This window comes from Dromaius novaehollandiae, chromosome 6, assembly GCF_036370855.1.
Source record: "Dromaius novaehollandiae isolate bDroNov1 chromosome 6, bDroNov1.hap1, whole genome shotgun sequence".
Lineage (NCBI taxonomy): Eukaryota > Metazoa > Chordata > Aves > Casuariiformes > Dromaiidae > Dromaius > Dromaius novaehollandiae.
In genome coordinates this window covers 19027068-19045967 of record NC_088103.1, presented here as the reverse complement: position 1 = coordinate 19045967, position 18900 = coordinate 19027068, and the positions used below count along the sequence as shown (strand labels likewise).

The 18900-nt window shown below is 39.6% G+C and overlaps 1 protein-coding gene across 2 annotated transcripts in view; it reads left to right on the top strand.

The window, feature by feature from the left end:
* RET (ret proto-oncogene) overlaps positions 1-18900 on the top strand; it is an 86364-nt gene that overhangs the window by 31689 nt on the left and 35775 nt on the right. For both annotated transcript variants that reach the window (XM_064513799.1, XM_026116814.2), the window contains exons 2-4: positions 13898-14149; positions 15803-16096; positions 16618-16859. In XM_064513799.1, coding sequence (XP_064369869.1) covers positions 13898-14149; positions 15803-16096; positions 16618-16859 — 788 coding nt within the window. The remainder of the gene's footprint in view (positions 1-13897; positions 14150-15802; positions 16097-16617; positions 16860-18900) is intronic.

The window sequence follows — 18900 nt, the reverse complement described above, 5'->3', positions numbered from 1 at the left end:
ACAGGTAACATTTTGTTAGGAGCATTTCACTGTGTTGCAGACATCATATTAGAGTTCCTTCTGCTTGCCTCTCTCCTTTTTTAATTTTAACTGCAAATAGCAAGTTTGATCAGAAATTCCGTGATCCAGTATTGCTTAATCCAGTGTGGCATGAGAATCCCAGCAGCTTAGTCAAGCAGGTTGTTTTTTCCTGAATTTTTTCTTTGTCACACTTATTAACCAAATCCTAGGAAAATTTAGCTTTAGTCTTGAGTCCTGAAACTGTAAGTAGAGAAGATGTGTGAAAGGAAAAGTGCATCTTAATGGAAGTATTTTATTGGTAACTGCAGCACAGAAGAAAAAAAAAAAAAGAAAATTATCAATGTTTGTATGTTGTCATCTCTTTTTGGCATGAAATTTAATACTATCACTGGTGAAAGGGCATACTCTTATTTATTCACATTTTAAGATTAAGCTCTGTTAAGCTTCTACACTGCATGCTTACTCTTGGAAAAAAGCATTGAGCCAGCCAGCTATTCATCCTTGCTCCAGGGAAACACTGTTCCATGAACAGCGTTCATGGAAAAGTCAATGCACTTGAGTCTTAGCCATGGCATAAAATCGTGTTTGGTATGTTCATGGCACTGTGTGTTTTTGAGGAAGAGGTAAAAGTTTCTGAGCAGACCTATATTTTTGAATTTACTGTATTCAGTTGAACATTGAACTTCTACTTTGATTGTGCATTATTGTCTTTCAGTCTATATTATTGCCTTGATAGGGAAAGAAGGGAAATGGAGGACATGAGGTATTTTTTTGATGCTTACATTAAAAATGTGAGCTGTAGGTGAAATGGTGCAGCAACCACCTTTGCAGAGGAGTTGGAAAAACAAAATGCCTTGGTAAAATATGAATGGAGATACTGGGCTGAAACAAGACTTAATTATCTCTTTGTGACTGGAGAGGCCACCTGAGATGTTTCAGCTTGTAAACAGAGCAGAAAGACATAAATTTCACCATCTGAGAAAAATCTGAGAGTATAAATTTTGTGCTTCAATTTTCTTTTTGTGTAGGGTTGCCCAGAGGCTAAGTCACTGAACTACTACAGTTTTTCTTGGATGTCACTTAGACTTTGTCTATACACTGAAATAGTGTGATTAAAATGACTACTTTGGTCGTCTTACAGTTCAGAATAAATGTCAACCTCGGGGACTATCTGTGTGTATCAGAGCAATCCAGAACTCAGTTCAGACCTATATGTGGTAGAAATTACTAATAATTAAGGATAAGTGATCAGCCGTTTCCCAAAAGAAATGCTTCTTCTTTCTGATCAGTGAAACCATTTGGACGGTGACTACCAAAACAACATTTGTTACTCATTTTCTGTTTTCTGTCTGGGACTACAAAATGTAAATATAAGATATAAATGAATTGTCTGCTATTGTTTTGGCAGTAGAGGATGTAAGTGTAGGACAAAGTTCTAACTTACAGGACTATATAATGAAGAAGTCTTAGAAATAGCTAGGAAATATCTTAAGCAAATTCAGTCTTTAATAATCAAAGGAGGGTTGTTTTGGGTCTTAACATGCCCAGTAGAAAAGGGCTGGGCTAGAACACAGAAGTTCACTCAAATGAAAATAAAACTTTCGTAAAGGCTCTTGCTCTCCCACGTGTTGCTGTGCTGTAAGAGTGAGCTGCGTATCAGAGTATGCAAATATTCTTACCTTGGCTATGAAGTTAGATGCAGTTCTTTCTGTTTCTGAATATTACTCTTTGTTTCTTTTAATCTTTACTAATTTCTCCTTATAACTTCTCTGAAATGCAATCTATCTTCAAGTCAGTTGGTAAGAGCAGTCTAGAGAAACTGTCGGTGTCAAATGCATATTATGTCAGCCCTTTCCCAAGCCTTGTCAATACAATTTCTGCCATTTTGCTGACATTATTTATGCTTTAAGACAACAGCTTAATGTCTAACTACTATGGTGTAATGATTAAAAGTCCCCAAAGGAAAAGTTGTTCTGTTTAATCAAGCAGTGATGCTCACAGCTGAGATAGGGGGGTTTCGTGTCAATTTTGTTTTTTGTTTTTTTAATGATGGCAGGTGTAATATAGGTTTCTATGACACTGCTTTAAAAGCAGGTCTGTTTCATAAGGCACTTGAGAAAATATATTCTGTGCCACAGTGTGTTAAGGAATTAGAGGTTCAAATATAGCTGTGTTGTAACATAACTTTAGGTTTTCTCATATCTTGTCATTTGAAGCATATATATGCATTTCTTAGAAAAGAAATAATGTAAATTATAAATGAAAAATAACAGAACAACAATACATTCTCTCCTGTATTTTATTTCATAGATTACCTAGTATATAATAAGTCAGAATGTTCCGATAGTTCATAATAGCAGAACTTTAAATAATAAAAAAAAGCTAACAGTTACAGTGATACTTCACTTCCTGCATTGAAAAATTGAATTGCAGGCTCATAGCTCCCTTGAGTGTTTGGAAGGAGAATAGCAACTCTTAATAACAGAGCACTTTCCTGTGAGAGGTGCACATTCATGTCATTATTGTTTGTCTGGCGAATTTTCAACCACCAGCAGCCAAAGTTTTCATTGATTGCCTCCTGTTGTAAGGGAGTAATGATACTGCTGTCTTTCGTTCATGAACTGCATGAATGGGAGAAAATGAGAGAAGCTAGAGATACTAGGTACAGATAAAACACAATTCAGGCTGCTCTGTTTTCCATGCCACTGCATAAGGTCTATCCTAATTTTTACACATCTGCATTAAATACAGAAAATAGGTTTTCCTGTGCAACAGTGAAAAATCCAAAGTAAAATCAATTGAGATGCTGTGAGGTGGTCCACTCTTCAGCAGATGAGAAGGTGCCACCTGTGCCTGTTCTCTGAAAATCAGACTCCTTTGACTATGACGTGTGTAGAGAGCCCACCGCTGTTGATTCCCTTTGGAAGAGTTGGCCATTTGTGTCCAAAACCAAAATCCAAAACTAAAAATGTTACCGTTTAGTGAAGGGTTACCTTTTTGCTAATTGTTAAAGCCCAGCCACAAGGAGGGGGGAAAAGCTACCTCTGAGAAACATCATTACATGTTTCACTGGCCTGTATTTGCCATGTCAAAATAGCTTAGGAATAGGAAGAAGATTGAGGTGTTTGCAGCCATTAACGTCAGAATTGCACTGAGCTGTCAGAAAGTTATCTGTGGTGCCTGATTCCATCTATTTATAATTGACAGGAAAACTCGCGTTTATTTTGATGATGCCCAATCAAGTGCAGCTGGAGGAAAGGAAATAGAGAAACCTGAGATAAGGTAGTAATGCTATTCAGGAGTTTGTGCATATACAAGTCTTTGTTATAAATCAATAGATAATGCGGAGTTAATTTTTTTCATTTGTTTTCATGTCTCATGATTGTGAAAATTCAGTATTTTATATTAAGGAAGCAGCATCGTGATCTAAATCCATATCTAATGCAGGAAATGCATTGCAGTACTGATGTCGTTTTAACTAAGATAATTTAAGCTTACTGGTCGTTATGTTCAAGGATCCTTTCATCAAGTATGCTGCCCAATTCTTGTGAATGAGGTGGTCCTATGATTTATTCTTATTTTTTGTGAAATTTAAATCTATTTAGTTTTCAGTATTTTGTTCTGCAAAGCACTGCTATAATGCTTACTTTGTATGTGAGCTCAGCTTTTTTGGAGTAAATTTATGAGAAAACTAACTGAAGTATAACAAGAGTTTAGAGCCCTTGAATCTCACCACATTATTAAGTGGATATTTTATGGTTTTGAGATTTACAGCTAAAGTGCCAGTTTTAGCACAGAATAGTGGTACCTACATTGCTTGTCTGCTCTGACTTCTCACACATCATGATCTCCGCATGTAGGTAGCGCATACACATGCTCCAGGAGGTACATAGAGTGCAATGCACAATAGAGAGTGAATAGAAGAGAGTCCTTTATTGTGAGAATAAAACAAACAAAAAAAACCTAAAAAAACAAAACCAGCAGACCAAGTCCACCTTCTTGTCTTGGGACCTCTTGTCATATAAGGCAGAATAATTCCCCTTGCCAGAGATAAGGGCACCATGAATGAACCTAGAATGTAGTGGTTTTTCAGTTCATTGAAACTAGTGAGAATAAAAGAAAATAACTAAAAAGAAATGGTAGGCTAGGATGACTTAATGCTTGCAGAGCCTGTCTACAGCAGAGCTGGAGTGTTACGCAGTTGTTATTGCAACATTTATTAGCAGTTTTGCCTTCTTTTTTGGTAATTTTAGCCACTTTCTGTGAACCTATGTAATACAGAAAAAAGAGGACCATTTAAATTGTAAAAAGAAGAACCTTTGATTAATTCTTGATTCCCTTATTTGTACATCTCCACTGTGTTAGTCCAGCCCCCCAGCCCTATTCATTTTCTCTTTCCTGCTGGGATGGACTGTGTTGAGAGAATATGTGCTATAAACTGTTAATCTTCCAACATACTTTTAACAAAAAATCCTGTCAATATTGAGCAAAAGAGGTACATTGAATTGTACAAGATGTTTCTTGTACAGGATCTCAGTACAGATGCTTCCTGGTTTCTGGTGCTTTGAAACTGCTGAAAGCTTTGTCTACCTCCAAAGACTGAGCTGCTATTTTTTAAAATAAATTTCTTTCCTATTAGTGTTGCTGTTGTTTCAGACAGTTTTGCACAGAAGTTGAACCTAAATAAGGTGCTATTTAATTCACAAAATATGATTTGCATTATCTTGCGCAAAATTTTTAAATATTTCACATTGACCTTCCAGATGAACATTAGATAAGACTCCATGGTTTATCAGTGGGGATACAATTTGAACCTATGATTTATCCTGTTTTTTATTGTTTGTGTGACTATTAGACCTATATAGGTGCAACTTCTGGATCAGGTAATACAAGAAATAATGGCTTGACATTTTGGATTTCTTTTATGTTTACAACTGTAGGCTTTATGATCATGCAGATGACTGCTGAGCTGAGATGCATGGAAAACCCTTTATACTGCCTTGCAGTGTAACTGTTTCCTCTTGCTTCTGTGTGTATGAACAGACTGAGACACCTCTGGGTAGTCCTGACAATTCTTCTAGCTGAACTTTTGAAGGAAAAAAGTGGCTGAAAACATAGCTCTGTGTGTGTGTAGATTCTCACATATTCATAATCCAACAAAAACATTTTTTTTAGTTTTAGGATCTTATTTTCATCTTGGTACATACATATCTGTGTACGTGTGCACACATGCACACACTTGCTCACTCTACCTTCACAGGTTTTAAGTGAAGATTTTTACCTGTGGCGTGCTGTGAGCAAACCCAAACGAAGCCTCGAGGCTTGCAGCTTTTAGCAGGAGTTCTCTTTTTGAGATCTCTTCTCCCATGCTCCTGAACTCAGGATTAGTTGTCAGAGCAAAACACAGACAGGTCATTGGAAGTCGAGAAGTACGTAACGCAAAATAAATTATGTCTATGGAGAGCTAAATTTGAGTGGTATAAAATGAAACATTATGTCATCTTCACTCTTTTTCTGCTGCCTTGTAAACCCCTTGAATTTGACCCAGATGTGAGTAAATTCCATTAAGCATTTATTAATGTAACTTGTGATGCAGTATGATCTTCAGTCAGTTTGTCTTACCTTGCAGCTCTCTACTCATACAGAGTCAAGTTATACCCAGGTATTCTCAAGCAATTAAGCCATACTTAAAAATAAAGTTTTTTTTAATCACATAAATAATGAGGAGTGGCAGAATCAGGATCTGAAGAATTTGCAGAAACCCCCATCTCTTAGAGAAGCCTTTCCCGTGTGTTAATGTCAGTTTTTCTATAAAATTCTGATTTCTTTGTCACAACAGAGTATCATACAGACTACAACATATGATAAAACCCAGTAATTTTGACTAATCTTCCCCTTCTGTCATTTACTTCCTGTCATGGTGTCTAATTCTCAATATAAAATAAAGCCTTAAAAACAATTCTATTGAGAACATTTACATTTTAGCAATATTGGTATTTAAAGCAATGAAACATCAAAAATTTGCCGTCTTGCTGAAGTAAAAAATTATGAACCATAGGAAGGCAACAGAAAGGAAGCTTCCAGCCTTTCCCTCACTTGCAGAAGTTCGGAAGCGCCTTTCTAAAACTCGCCTAATAACGCGGGCTTTGGAAAGAAAGCGTAGGCACTGGTTTGACCCTTGGTCCAAACTGGACACCAGTTAACCAGCAGTAGAGCCTTAGGAGAACGCTTGCCCTGCTCCCTGGAAGGCTGTGTTGCATGTCTTTTGTCCATCTTGAACTGAGACACAAATCAAAATCCTGACAGTTCTTACAAATTTGGAATGCAATTGAAATATATATTTTTTGACAACTTTAAGGTCTGTCTTTGACCTTGACTTTTTAAAACTTGTATTCAAAATGCCTGATACAGGAGCAAAATGTTTTTTCTATCTTACCTTTTTGCTTTGCTGTGTTTGTTTTACTAGTATCTTGTGGAATTCAGTCCGAGTTTCCTTACTAGCAGGTTAATACAGGTGGCTGACAGCATTTGTATTATATTTGTATCTACTTAATTTCCATGTTTCGATCCAAAATTCAAATTTTTTTTTCAATCTGGGCATGGGAATCTGGTGAGGAAATCACAAGAGAGGCAATTAGCTTAAAGCAGGCCAGTTTATCAGGTCTGGAATATCTTCTAGTGAAGCATTGTGTCTGCTTACCATCACTTTGTAAGGACCTGCTCCCTCTGGAAGTATCACATTCTATAAAACGTGTGTATTCCACTGTTACTGCTGCTATTGCAATTTATGCAATCATTCTCTAACAATTGTGCTACTTCTAAATGTACACAACAGGTGAAACTTAGCAGTTACTTGCCCTGCTCCATAAAATTTGCGCAGACCTTCAGAAAGCTGTGTGTAAAGCTGTGCAGTGGCCCTCCCCCAGTCCCCTCTCCCGGGCGTTCAGAAGGGCAGCTTCTCAAAAAACAAGTTCATTTCTTTTTCGCTTTAAAACAGTGTCTTATGTTCCCTGGTTCACATCTGTTATAATTTGTCATGATTATCTTAACGATAACATGCCCGAAAGCGGTAATACCGCGCTGGTGAGCGGCACCGATGGCTGCCCGGCTGCTGGCGCTGCCCGTTGTCAGGCCGCAGTAGCTCTCGGGGCCTTTGGGGTCTGTACACAGGGCCGCAGCGCTGCAGCCCGAAGGCGGCAGGGTTTGGCTGGACGTCCACCCGTGTGAAACCAGGAGCACTTTTTAATACTTCGCCTAGGCGCTGTGTGTAAGAGCAGCTGAAGGGCTGCAGGCACAACTGCACCTGCCCGAGTAGTCGTCCCCCGGGGGGGTGGTTGTACAGCCTGGGCGGGCAGGGGAAGGCGGGCAACCCTCGGCGCCGGGCCCCGTGGGAAGGTAGAGGGGACGCAGGGGCAAGGCCCGTCACCACCTGCTTAACTTGTGTCCTCATTCATACTGTAGGTACTAGCTGAGCTCCAGAGCAGCTCTTTTTGCAGGATTTTAGACACTGGACTCTTCATTAAAAGAGTTACGTTTTGCCTTTAGGAATATTAGTTCTCTGTCTGGTTATCTCTAGTGATGTGCAGCCAGGTGCGTTGGACGTCGCTGCACTTCTGCGGTTATCTTTTAACTCAGCCCCAGTGATGGCCAGCGCAGTGAGCAGCCCTTCATTTAAAACCTTGCTGCAGGGCTCAAGGTGAGGTTGGAGCAATTCCCTGTGTAAGCTGGATTTTTCTCTCTGTTAAACCATCGGAGACTGAAGGCACGTTTTGATTTTTGTGTCAAATGGCAGGTACTGTCCGTGCCCCTCTTCTGGAATCATCTTCCTCGCAGGGTGTTCGATGCACATAACGTTGTTTCCAACGACGCGGTTTCGTGCCGCCTTTCCATCAGGTGGCGGTGTTTTTTCTAAGTGACCGACTTTTCCGTTTATGAGAATAAGTTTATTTCTTCGTTCTGGAGGATGTAGAAGGGCATTAAGCAGGCGAGTCCTTTAATTTACAATATTCAAGTGCATTGCTGCTCTTGTTTTCCAATGAATCAAACACTGGATATATTAATACTAGTAATGGAACATAATGGCCACTCATCAGGAGTAAAGATAATTATTTCAGGAACACAAAACTAACCTTGCCAGATAATTGCTTGTTGAAATCTGATGCTGTGCCACAAATGGAGGATTATTAATAGCAGGCTCCCATGTTCATGTGTTATATCATTATCTCCTTTATGTTACAATGATAGGGCTATCATGGCATTAAAAACATTCCCTTTCTCTTGGACGTGTATGTAAATTCTTCATTCTGGATTTTGATCTCAAGAGAGGGAGGTCTGTTCTGTTCTTTATAAATTCTCATGCTGTCCTCCAAAATGCTGAGGCAGGTCTGAGTAAAGTTTGTTAAAGATTTGTGTAGGTGTATATTACTTGTCAGAGGAAAACAAATCCTTGTTCCATTTCCATTTTGCTGATTTTTTTTTTTCCCCCTTACGGCTTTAACATGCGAACAAGTGCTTGTATGGAAAATGCACGTTAATCTAGGAGACCTCATGAGATTTGTGAGGCTTTTCATCTAGTGGAAAGAGGTATGACATGAAGTGGTGAAAAGAAGCTGAAAGTCACAAACATTCCTGCTAGAGGTAGAGTTCATTTTTTTGATGGCTAAGGTAATTAAACTTGGAATAGTTCTCAAGAGGATGCGTTAGATTCTCGGTCACTTGAAGGCTTTAAATCAGGACTGGACCTCTTTCTCAAATACATGTTGTAACTTTAAGCCAAGTTGTAGTCATTTCAGCTCTTAATTTTCTTCAGTGAGCATGCAAGACACCTTCCTGCTTAATCTGAGGCTAGTGATTTGGCTAAATGATGGGCCGTAAAGCTGAATACTACAGTGCTTTGACCTTTTCTGTGGTTTTAGCTCTTATCTTCTAAATCCCAGTTTCAGAAGCAAGTTGGCTGCCACATTTCCCTGCCTTTCAGCTCATTGTCACGACGTGCATCAGTTCCTCTTCTAAAGAGGATGTTTGCCATCGGAGGTCCTTTGCCACGTGGGCCAGGGTGGTGGGATACTTTCGAGTAGCGGCCGGGCAGTGCCCTGGTTGTGCTTTCTTGTCACCATCTCCTGCTTTCTTTGAGAGAAAGATCACCCTGCAAGTGATCCACAAGGAGCTGAGACAGTTTTCCAATTATCTAAGCATGCCCTTTTCCAGAGCAAATCCTGTGACTGAGATAATTCACTTCAAAACATGTTATCCAAAGTCAGCAATTTTACCTTGAAAGATGATTACTTACTTTGTTTGGGAGACTGTCTTTCACAGTGAAGTCCTTCCATTTACAAATAAACACATTTCATGCCACTTCAGGGCATGACTAAAAAGTTAAATTATATTTTTCTTCCTCATGGTTGCTGACAAGAGGAATGGTGCTATAATCAGTTTTCATAATTTTCAACTCATGTCTATAGTGGCAAGAATAAAAAGCATTAAAAACATGTTTTTCCACTACAGTTTTCCACAATGTATTTTGTACAAAAAAATCATTCTATATCAAAAAAGGCATTATTTACCTAATCATTTGTCAAGGAGAAAAGTCACATGAGAAATTGCTTTATTTCACAAGCTCTGTTTATGTCCAGGGTGCAAAGCGTATATAATCTCATTTCTCCACTCTCGTTTTTATTTGTTTTCTCTCCTTGGCTTGGAATAATGCCGTCATAACTGTATTTCTTTCCTATAGGAGCTATTAGACGGTCGCGTTACATCTGTTTAAACACGGTCATTTTTCTCATCTATATTCTGCTGATGTACTATTACTGTGTTATATTGCTAATCCATCAGATGCATTGCAATGTTTCCATGCTGTTTGTTTATAGAATTGAGACCTGGAGCATTCTGCAAAAATAAATAAATAATCCTACAGAATTACTTCAGAGAAGCTGAAATGCTACTATATGTGTGTGTGTGTGTGTGTGTGTATACACATACATGTTACTGTTGTATGTTTTAAGGCAAAACCTCTTCATGGTATATTTTAAGGTTGTGAAATATCTTTCTGCTTTTAATTCATAAGGAAAAGCATTTTAACCATCAGTTTTGAGATTAATCATCTCAAGTCCTATTTATCTAAATGGCAGATTCAATAAAAGCTCCATCTGGCTTCCATAGGAAGCTTGTACAAGTTCTTGAAAATTGATTTTTTTTTTCTTTTTTTCAGGACACAAGAAACTGGGGCCATGATTAGAAACTCTTCCTCCTGCAGCATAGTTGCCAGATGGCAAGTTTTTTGAATCTGGTTTTAACTTACTAGGGTTTAAAGGAATTAATGTAACTCACAGAAGTGGGTGCTGCATTTTTACTTCAAAGGTCTCCTTCAAAATCATCCTCCATAGATTTATATGCACAGTGCAATTGTGACCTGGGCAGTATGTTGCATACTTCTCTTTTGGTGCTTGAAATAGAATTAAAGAATGACCACTTTACAAAATCCCAGTAATTTCAAGATCAGCAGCGTTGGGTGAATCTTGTTACAGTAAGAAGGCAAAAATCAAATTTATAATTTTCTAATTATTTTATTCATTTTATGAAGGAATCCTCCTCTCTTTATAAAATACAAAGCATTGTTTTCCATTTCTGTTCTCTATGGACAAATCAGATTTTTATACTACAGGATTTTTTCCCTAGCATGGTCTGTGCAAATTCTGAGGGGGTTTCTGAGAATGGAGAAGATTGATCCTGTGAATCTGTGCCAAAGAATTGCCAAGAAGATTCTGCAGCATACGTACTTTTTTTTTTCCCCCTAATGCTGAGCAGTCAGGATGCTGATCTGTGCTGAAATGCAGTCGCAGAGTTCCAGACATTTAAGTAGCAATGCCTGTAATAATTATTCATATGCTTAAGGTTAAATATGATGGTGTATATGTTAGCATGTAGTACAGACCAAGAGGAGTAGATTTGTAGAGCAAAACAGCCAGCACTGAGGAGCTGATAGCGACACTATCAGCATTTCATAGCTTTTTACTTTGGACCAGCTCTAATCTGGTACCACAGACTGAAGGTGGTTAATGGTTGGAGCATAGCTTCTGGTTTAGTTTAATCCAAAAGGAACTGAGTTCATGTGCTCCAAGACCGTTCTGCAACAAGAGCCAAAGCTCCGTGAGCGGGGCCTCTCTGGAGATTGGCTTCAAAAGCTTCGTTCTAATCCAAGCAGACACTGCAGTATCACTGTTGCCCATTACGTGCATCAGTGTTTGCAGGACTGGCTCTGTATGCACTCCTCAATGAAGGTTTTCTACCTGATACAGAGTCTACATTTAGTATATAGACAGTGATCTTAACTGTATCTATGTGCATATAAAATTAATACAGTTGTTTAAGACAAGGAAACAAATAATTACAACTCTAAAATACCCTCTTTTCCCCTTTTCTTTGTCTTTTCCAGTTTCATCCTTTATAGATACGTACTGTTTATACATGCTCCACTTTCTGTATATTCTTTGTACTGGAGGAGCTTTCATGTCTTTGCTGTGGTGCCAGTTCTCTCACTGCATGATGTGTTTTTGATGCTGAACAGTCCCCTCCCTCCTTCCTCACTGACTTTTTGTGACTCTAGATTCAGGATCTTATACAAAGTACCTCAGGAAAATCCATCCCCTTGTGCTAGGGCTGGAGTTGCTGTTTGTATATCATCTTACCCTTGTTGTTAATGAACCTGTTTGTTAGGACTTCTAGTGGTACAGCTTCCACAACCTTTCCTGCACCTAACGGCAGTTGGAATGGGATTCTTTTAACAGATGTGACTGGAAAAAGATTTGAAATTTAAGAATGTTCAAGAATCTAACTTACGAACAAGATGGTGATGGGACAGGAATCAGAAGCAAGTTTTCTTCAGATTGGGTGGGGGGGGGAACCTTCAGGAACCACTGGTTTAATTACTTTTCTAAAACTCTTAAATAGAAGATGGTTGTTGGCTTCTTTGAATTAATTACTTTGGAGAAAATTCACCTACTGTATTACTTTAGCACTTTATTCATATATTGCAAAGTACACGTAGAACAAATAATGGGCAGCCGTAAATCGTACGGATATAGTTGCATCCAGGGATACTGATGATGTCATGAATCATTACAAGGTACAGTGGTTTCTGTGGTATTTCCAAATGAAATTAGAGGTCTCTTGTTTAGTTTGTTTGTGGTCTTCTCCCTTCTGTAAAATAATTTGTGGATCCAATAATAATAATGTAAAATAAATGCTATAGCCTGGTGCTATTTTGAAGATGTTTTGGCATTATATCCCCAATTTTATTGCTATATTATCATCATTCCCAGTTGTGTCTGGCTTTATTTTAACTGAGATAGTGTTCTGTTAATAACATATGGGAATTGTTATTATTTTCATTTGTTCAACAGTTGCGTGAACCTTTTTTTATGCCTTATGCTTTATTAGATCAGAGAAAATGATGCAAAGTTTTGCAAAATGCAGGTGTTCTGTTCTGTGGGAGCAAGTGCTGGCTGTCAGTGCAGACAACAAACAAGAGCGACAGTCTGTTCTAGTATTTCAGTGCGCATGGCACATATCAATGGGTCTCACTGTGTACATGCGTTACAGGCGGGATTCCTCCGAGATGCGTTCTGATAGTGGCCTGCCTGCGCACCAAAAGAAGATGCTAAACCCTGTTCAGTCAGCTGCAGTGGGTACAGATGTTGGCCTCTCTTGTGTTTCTGAAAATCCCACCCAAACCTTACTTATTTTTAATCTGTGGGCCTTCTTTGCAGCAATGCTGGGTTTTATTTTGTGTGTGTGTGTGTGTGTGTGTGTGTGTGTGTGTGTGTGTGTGTGTGTGTGTTTAACTTTGAAGAGTGGTCCGGTTTGATTATAACACAATCCAGGGCTCTGTCAGGCTTGGTACTGTTTATGACAGCTCAGTCAGACTGGTCGCACTTTGTTTTTATGCTTACTTTTACTGACTGTTCCTTCATTGCGTATCAGCCGTTCTACTGTGATCAGACTTGCAAGTAGTAGAATTGGACGAGAGGCATAGGAAAGGAAAAGAGAAGCAAGTGCAAAGTGACCTAGCAAGATGAGAGCATCTGAAGTGACAGGCATCAAGGGGCAGTTGAGTCCTACTCAAAGTAAATGTCTGCAATGGGAGAGAACACAGAACAGCAATGGGTCAGTCACAGCCATTGTGTTAAAAATAGATGTGCGTTTTCCTCCCGTGTTCAAGCAAGCCAGTTCTGAGTTCCCCCATCTCTAATACTTAAAGTAGTTATAGGATGATAATATTGATTTTATTTAAACAACTCCTATTTTCTGTACCAAAAGTATCAGATTGGTCCATTTAGAACAGGAGGCAGCCACAAAAGAACTTCTATTTAAGAGAGGTTCTATGTAATCCAATAGAAAGTTTGAGAGCCTTTGATACATTTCTCTGTTTTCTTGGAATAGAAAGTGTGTTTAGGCTTTGAAAGTGTGTGATTTTGTCATAGGTTTTTTCCACTCTGAGTATCATCTGTGAGATAATGGAAGAACAGCTGAGAGTTGCAGACATGAACTTGCATAAAATCTGGCAGGCAAAGCTTCATTAAGCATTCTGCTTCAGCTATGGCCATGTTTACAGCAAAGCAGTTCTACTTCCAAAACATAGGAGATTTTGTAACTTGAACATAAAATGGGCCAAATATTTGCTGGCTGTGTCTCTGCATTGAGTGCAGTAAAACTATACTGATTTACGCCAGATGAGGATCAGCCTTTTTTGATGTCTTCTTTAATGCACTTACAAAATGAAACTTTCAGTTCTTTGGAAATGCATCTCTTAAGAAAATGTCAATGCAAAACTCATTTAACTGGGAGCAACTCTCCTGTTGTGTGGCTTCCTTTGCAGCTGCCTTTGGTCTCTACTTCCCCAGGAAAGAGTACTCAGAGAATGTCTACATTGATCAGGCAGCAGGTACGCCGCTCCTGCACATCCATGCCTTGAGGGATTCACACAGGGAAGTGGCCCACTTCCATCTGTGCCAGAATCTCGTCATTTCTCGAGCACGATCCCATGAAAATCATTGGTTTCAAATCAGAGAAAAAACAGGACTTCTCTACCTCAGCAAGAGCCTGGATAGAGAAGACTTTAATATGCTGTGTAAGTATGAGAAGACTATCTTTTCTTGTTGAAGTATCTCTTGTTAAAGCAGAGTACATTCAGATCATGAGATTTATCCAGCAACATGTAAGCATCAAATTTGGAAAAGCCATCTACATGTTTTAAAAGAGGATCCAGACCCAACAAAACTCACCATGAATGCAGGGGGCCATATGCCAAAGTAAACACTAACCTGGGTCAGATCCTGTAGCTCTCACTGTTGGCTCTAATACAGCAGGAAAGTTGTACTACTTGAAATAAATTTTCTGTTGTCCAAAGCTCTGATAAGTCACAGCTTCACATCAGGATTTGCCGTTTGTTCATCCACTAATGCAAATAAAGCCAATTCCACTGTGGTAATGTTGGGGGTTTAGTGGCCAGACTAAGACAGTTAAATTGGTTCGAACTCTCATGAGGCCTTTGAATTCTGGTAACACGGACTCACGAAATACATCTGCATGTAACACCAAAGAGGTTGTGGAAGAAATAGTTAAGTGTACCTCTCTCCATCTCTTGAGATTTGGCCTTTTAAAGAAACCTTACTATTGAACTACGGAAGTGAATTATCTCAGTTTTTTCACCTCTTTTATGCGCTAGCAGTAAATTGGTTTTGGTGATTTTGAACTATGAGGAAATTAGGTATCATTAGGTGGTGGAGGAGGAAACGGGTGAGAAGTTAATGGCATACCACTGTGATCAGTTGCAGAAATTCTGCTCTAAGAGAGTCTGTAGTAACTGTGGAGTTTGTAAGGGCCATGTATCAACACTGTCCTTTGACTTACATTCCTGAGGTTTAAATGTTCAAATTCAAGCACTTACTGCTTTATTTAAGTGTTTAAATGCTTGATATCTCACCCACTTTCACTGTGTTTGTTGGTGTGTGGTGTTCATGAATCATGAATGTGATAGCTATTTGTAATCGAACGCAGGAAGAACAGCTATGCACAACTAGAGAGTCTTTGGGAGTTTTTTTTTGCTTTTTTTAATATGGATCAAAGTGACCTAGAGAGTCTTTTCAAGTGAATTAGATCTGTCTCAGAGATGCTATCATTCTGTCTGTAGTTGAATCAAGATAATGAAGCCAATTTAGGCTTGAGGATATCTTACTAGATATCATGGGCTGATTTTAGCTTCTATGTTATCTTTGGCTAACTCTTTATTTCAAAGTGATGGAACAGTTTGTCCTGTACAGTTTGGCCCATATCCTCAACTGGTATAAATGGTCAGAGTGCTGTGACTTAAAAGACAACTAGTAGTTGTTATGAGTCTGTCCTGGATGCTGGGATCCTGGTTGCTATTTCACTCACTTTTTTTCCCCTGCCACCTCACTCTATTCTAGTCCATCCAAAAACAGTCCTGTCAAAAAGTTGCTTACTAATAGTGACCTGTTTTATGTCAGTGTCTTACAAACAGAGCATTGGCATTGTTCAGTGGGATTCCACAACATAAAACTGGGCAGCAACACCTATAGCTTTTTGGCTTATTGAGGTTATTAAGATTTAAGGTTTTCCAGTCATTAGGTGATGAACTCAAAGTTGTTTTGCTACATGATAGAACTATGTGGCTGTTTGTGGAATAACGGACAGAATGTGTAAAAGAAATTTTTGCTTGTCTTCTATCAAATATTTCCTTTGCTGTGTTTTTCTTCTGTAGCTGTAGGAAACTGGATGTCATTATCAAAGGTGATGCTGTATGTCTTCCTTTCATCCCACCCTTTCCAAGAGAAGGAATGCGACTCTGCTACTCGTGCCACAGTATACCTCTCCTTGATCAATGCTACTGCACCAGCATGCAGCTCCCTGACAGCAAGGCAGCTTTGCTTCACAGAAATGGATCTTTCCTTTCACATCAAGGAGAATAAACCACCTGGCACATTTCATCAGCTCCAGCTACCCTCAGTTCATCATCTGTGTCAGAATGTCAGCGTTTCCTACAAACTACTAGCAGGTAAAATGGGACTGAACCACTCAGGTACCAGCAATATTTGTAAACAGCCACACTGTTAGGATCTCTCTTGTAGTAGATGCTTTAGATTGATCATATACAAGGAAATCCCATTGCAAGTGTGAGCAGAGCCTGAAGATTTTGCCTTTGAGATATACAAAGAGGATGGGAAGGAGGACTACCTTCTTCCCCGAGGAAAAGATTGGTTTTACAAGTTGCACCTGCTAAGAGCAGATTGGAAGTATCCTGAGCTTTAAATTGTGCTGCTTCTAGATTGTAGGATCTTTTCATCAATTCCGTTTGTTTTCTGCCTACTTTTCTATAGGTCTGCCACTTTCTTCCATTCACTTCTGAGTCTGCCTTTTATCATGCAGTCATGATAGTCTTTTCTAATCTATATATGATATATATAATAGCTATGTCCAGTTGGATTTGTTGAATTGTGAAAGAATATTAAAGAAAATTCCCAGAGTCATCTAATTGAAACTGATTGTCCATGTTTATGCTATGACTATGTTTTTCAGCTGAAGGTCTGCCATTTCGGTACAATGAGAACACTACGGGGGTGAGTGTGATACAGCGCCTAGATCGAGAAGAGAGAGAGAGATATGAACTGATTGCCAAATGTACTGTGAGAGAGGGCTTCAGAGAAATGCAGGTCGAGGTGCCCTTCCTGGTGAATGTGTTAGATGAAGATGACTCTGCTCCCTTTCTTCCCAATGGCACTAATACTGCAGATGCTGTTGTGGAATTCAACAGAAAAGAGGTAATATTCTCCTTTATCTAGTCTCTGAAGTAGGAACACAGCAGTGGGAGGCATGCGTACTGGGAAACTCTACGCTCTGTATAATGGATTTTGGCATCAAGCATATGGTCGCACCATAAGCTGTCTTCAGAGCTGTGTTTATACAGTGCTGAGTCTGTAGAATAACAAGATTCTTTTTCCTGGGTTATATCTTATTTACGTCTCAAATAGATAGTTCCTCAGGTCAGGACAGACCACTGGTGATATCCCAGCAGGGATCTTTGTATTTCCCAATACTGACTTCTGCTCTGGATTTATTCAGGATTGTTTCCACTAGATGACCAGAAGTTGAGTGTTACTAGAACGGATATATGTGTGTATCTGTCCTATATATGAGAATCTGAGATATCAGAAATACATTAAGAATGCTTATTAGGATGCTGCACCAGTAACAGGGAGTTAGGGGAAGCAGGTGTCTATGCAGCCTTAATTCTGTCTGTACAAACTTCCATCTCATGTGTTGTATGAGGAATAAATTTGATTGGAAAAATAGTACGCAATATTGTCATTAAGGACCTGATAATATATACACAGAATGGAGAGAAAGGAAGATTATCAAAGCCCAAAGTGATATAAGGGCTTCTCAAAGTGTCAGGGCCCTGAGAGCACCAAGAGCCCTTACTGGCCTTCCCCAGGGCCGCCTCCTCCCCCCAGGCCCCAGCCCCATCTCAGCCCAGCGCTATCAGTCCTGGCCCTGCAACGCTGCAGCGGTGCCGGGCTCCAGCCCCGCGACAGCCCTGCCCAGCCTTGGCCCATGCCCACGGAGGTGCCTTGTGCAGGGGCTGGGGCTGCCCTGCTCCCTCACGGGTGGTGGGACAGGCCCTGGTAGCGAAGCCTGGCCCTGCAGCACCGGCAGCCCCCCTTGCCGCCAGCCAGGGAGCCGCCGGCCTCTGTGGCGCCCTGACACAAAGGAAAGATTTTAAGTGTTCGTTTTTGTTAATGTAGAATCTTAAGCAGTCTAAAAATATGGGTGCTACCAGTTTCCTTTCTTACCTAAACTTGTGTACAGAGACGGCTATTTTGATTTATAGGCCAAAAGAAGCGGCGTCTCTCTGCTATTCCAGACACCCTGGCCAGTGCTCAGGGAAGCAACACACTGAAACAAAACTAGCAAAAAAAATCCTGGAAAAGAAGTTGCCTCCAAATATGAGTTTTCTGTAGGAGTACTGTTGCTTTTCAGATACCATTTGAAACGATGGATTACTCAGAATTCACTTAATCTTTTCAGATTCAAGCTGTTAAGGGAGATCTTTAGGACCTTGCTTTGAAGGTGTTCTCCCCTTTTTCCTTTACTATGCCAAGGTGGTCCTTCCAAGGTCTGAACCCCTGGCTGCCTTTGTGCGCGCCCCTTGCACCCTCACGCTCCTTGCCCCAGCAGAGAAGTCTACAGCTCGGCTCTCCAGCTCTTCACACCCCAGCACCAACCCTTAATAAGTCAGTGTTATAGTTAAGGCACATCTTTATGGACCTAAATTATACATCTTTCGTGAGAGCACTTCTGTTTCATTATAGCATTACTTTTTCGCAGTCAGTTTTCCCTTTGAAGTGTATTTTGCTCATGTTGTATCTAGAAAGGGAAAGGTATGATTTGGGGAGTTTGCTGCCACCTGCAGACAAGCGTTGACAAGACATCTGTGAACATACTATATTTGCCAGAGCAGAAAGTAATTCCTTTTTTCTTTTGAAAATGTTGAGACTTGGGAATTTCTTTTAGCTCTGAATGAGAGGAAGAGAAGGTCTCATAAAAGTGTCTTTTGAAGGAAAATATCCTAATCTGCTTTATTTTGATTTGAGATGTTTTTGCATGCGATTGAGATAGAAAAGCTTAAACAAAATATGTGAAACTTGATAATTTCTCTTTGAAATTATGTGCCCGCAAAGCATTCATAATTTAGAGAATTCCGCTAGCATTTTGCAGTGAAAGAAAGCATTATATTTGGAAACTTTCAGCCTTTTCTAGTAACTAGGTAAACTTGAAATAGTGGAATTAATAAAAATCTTA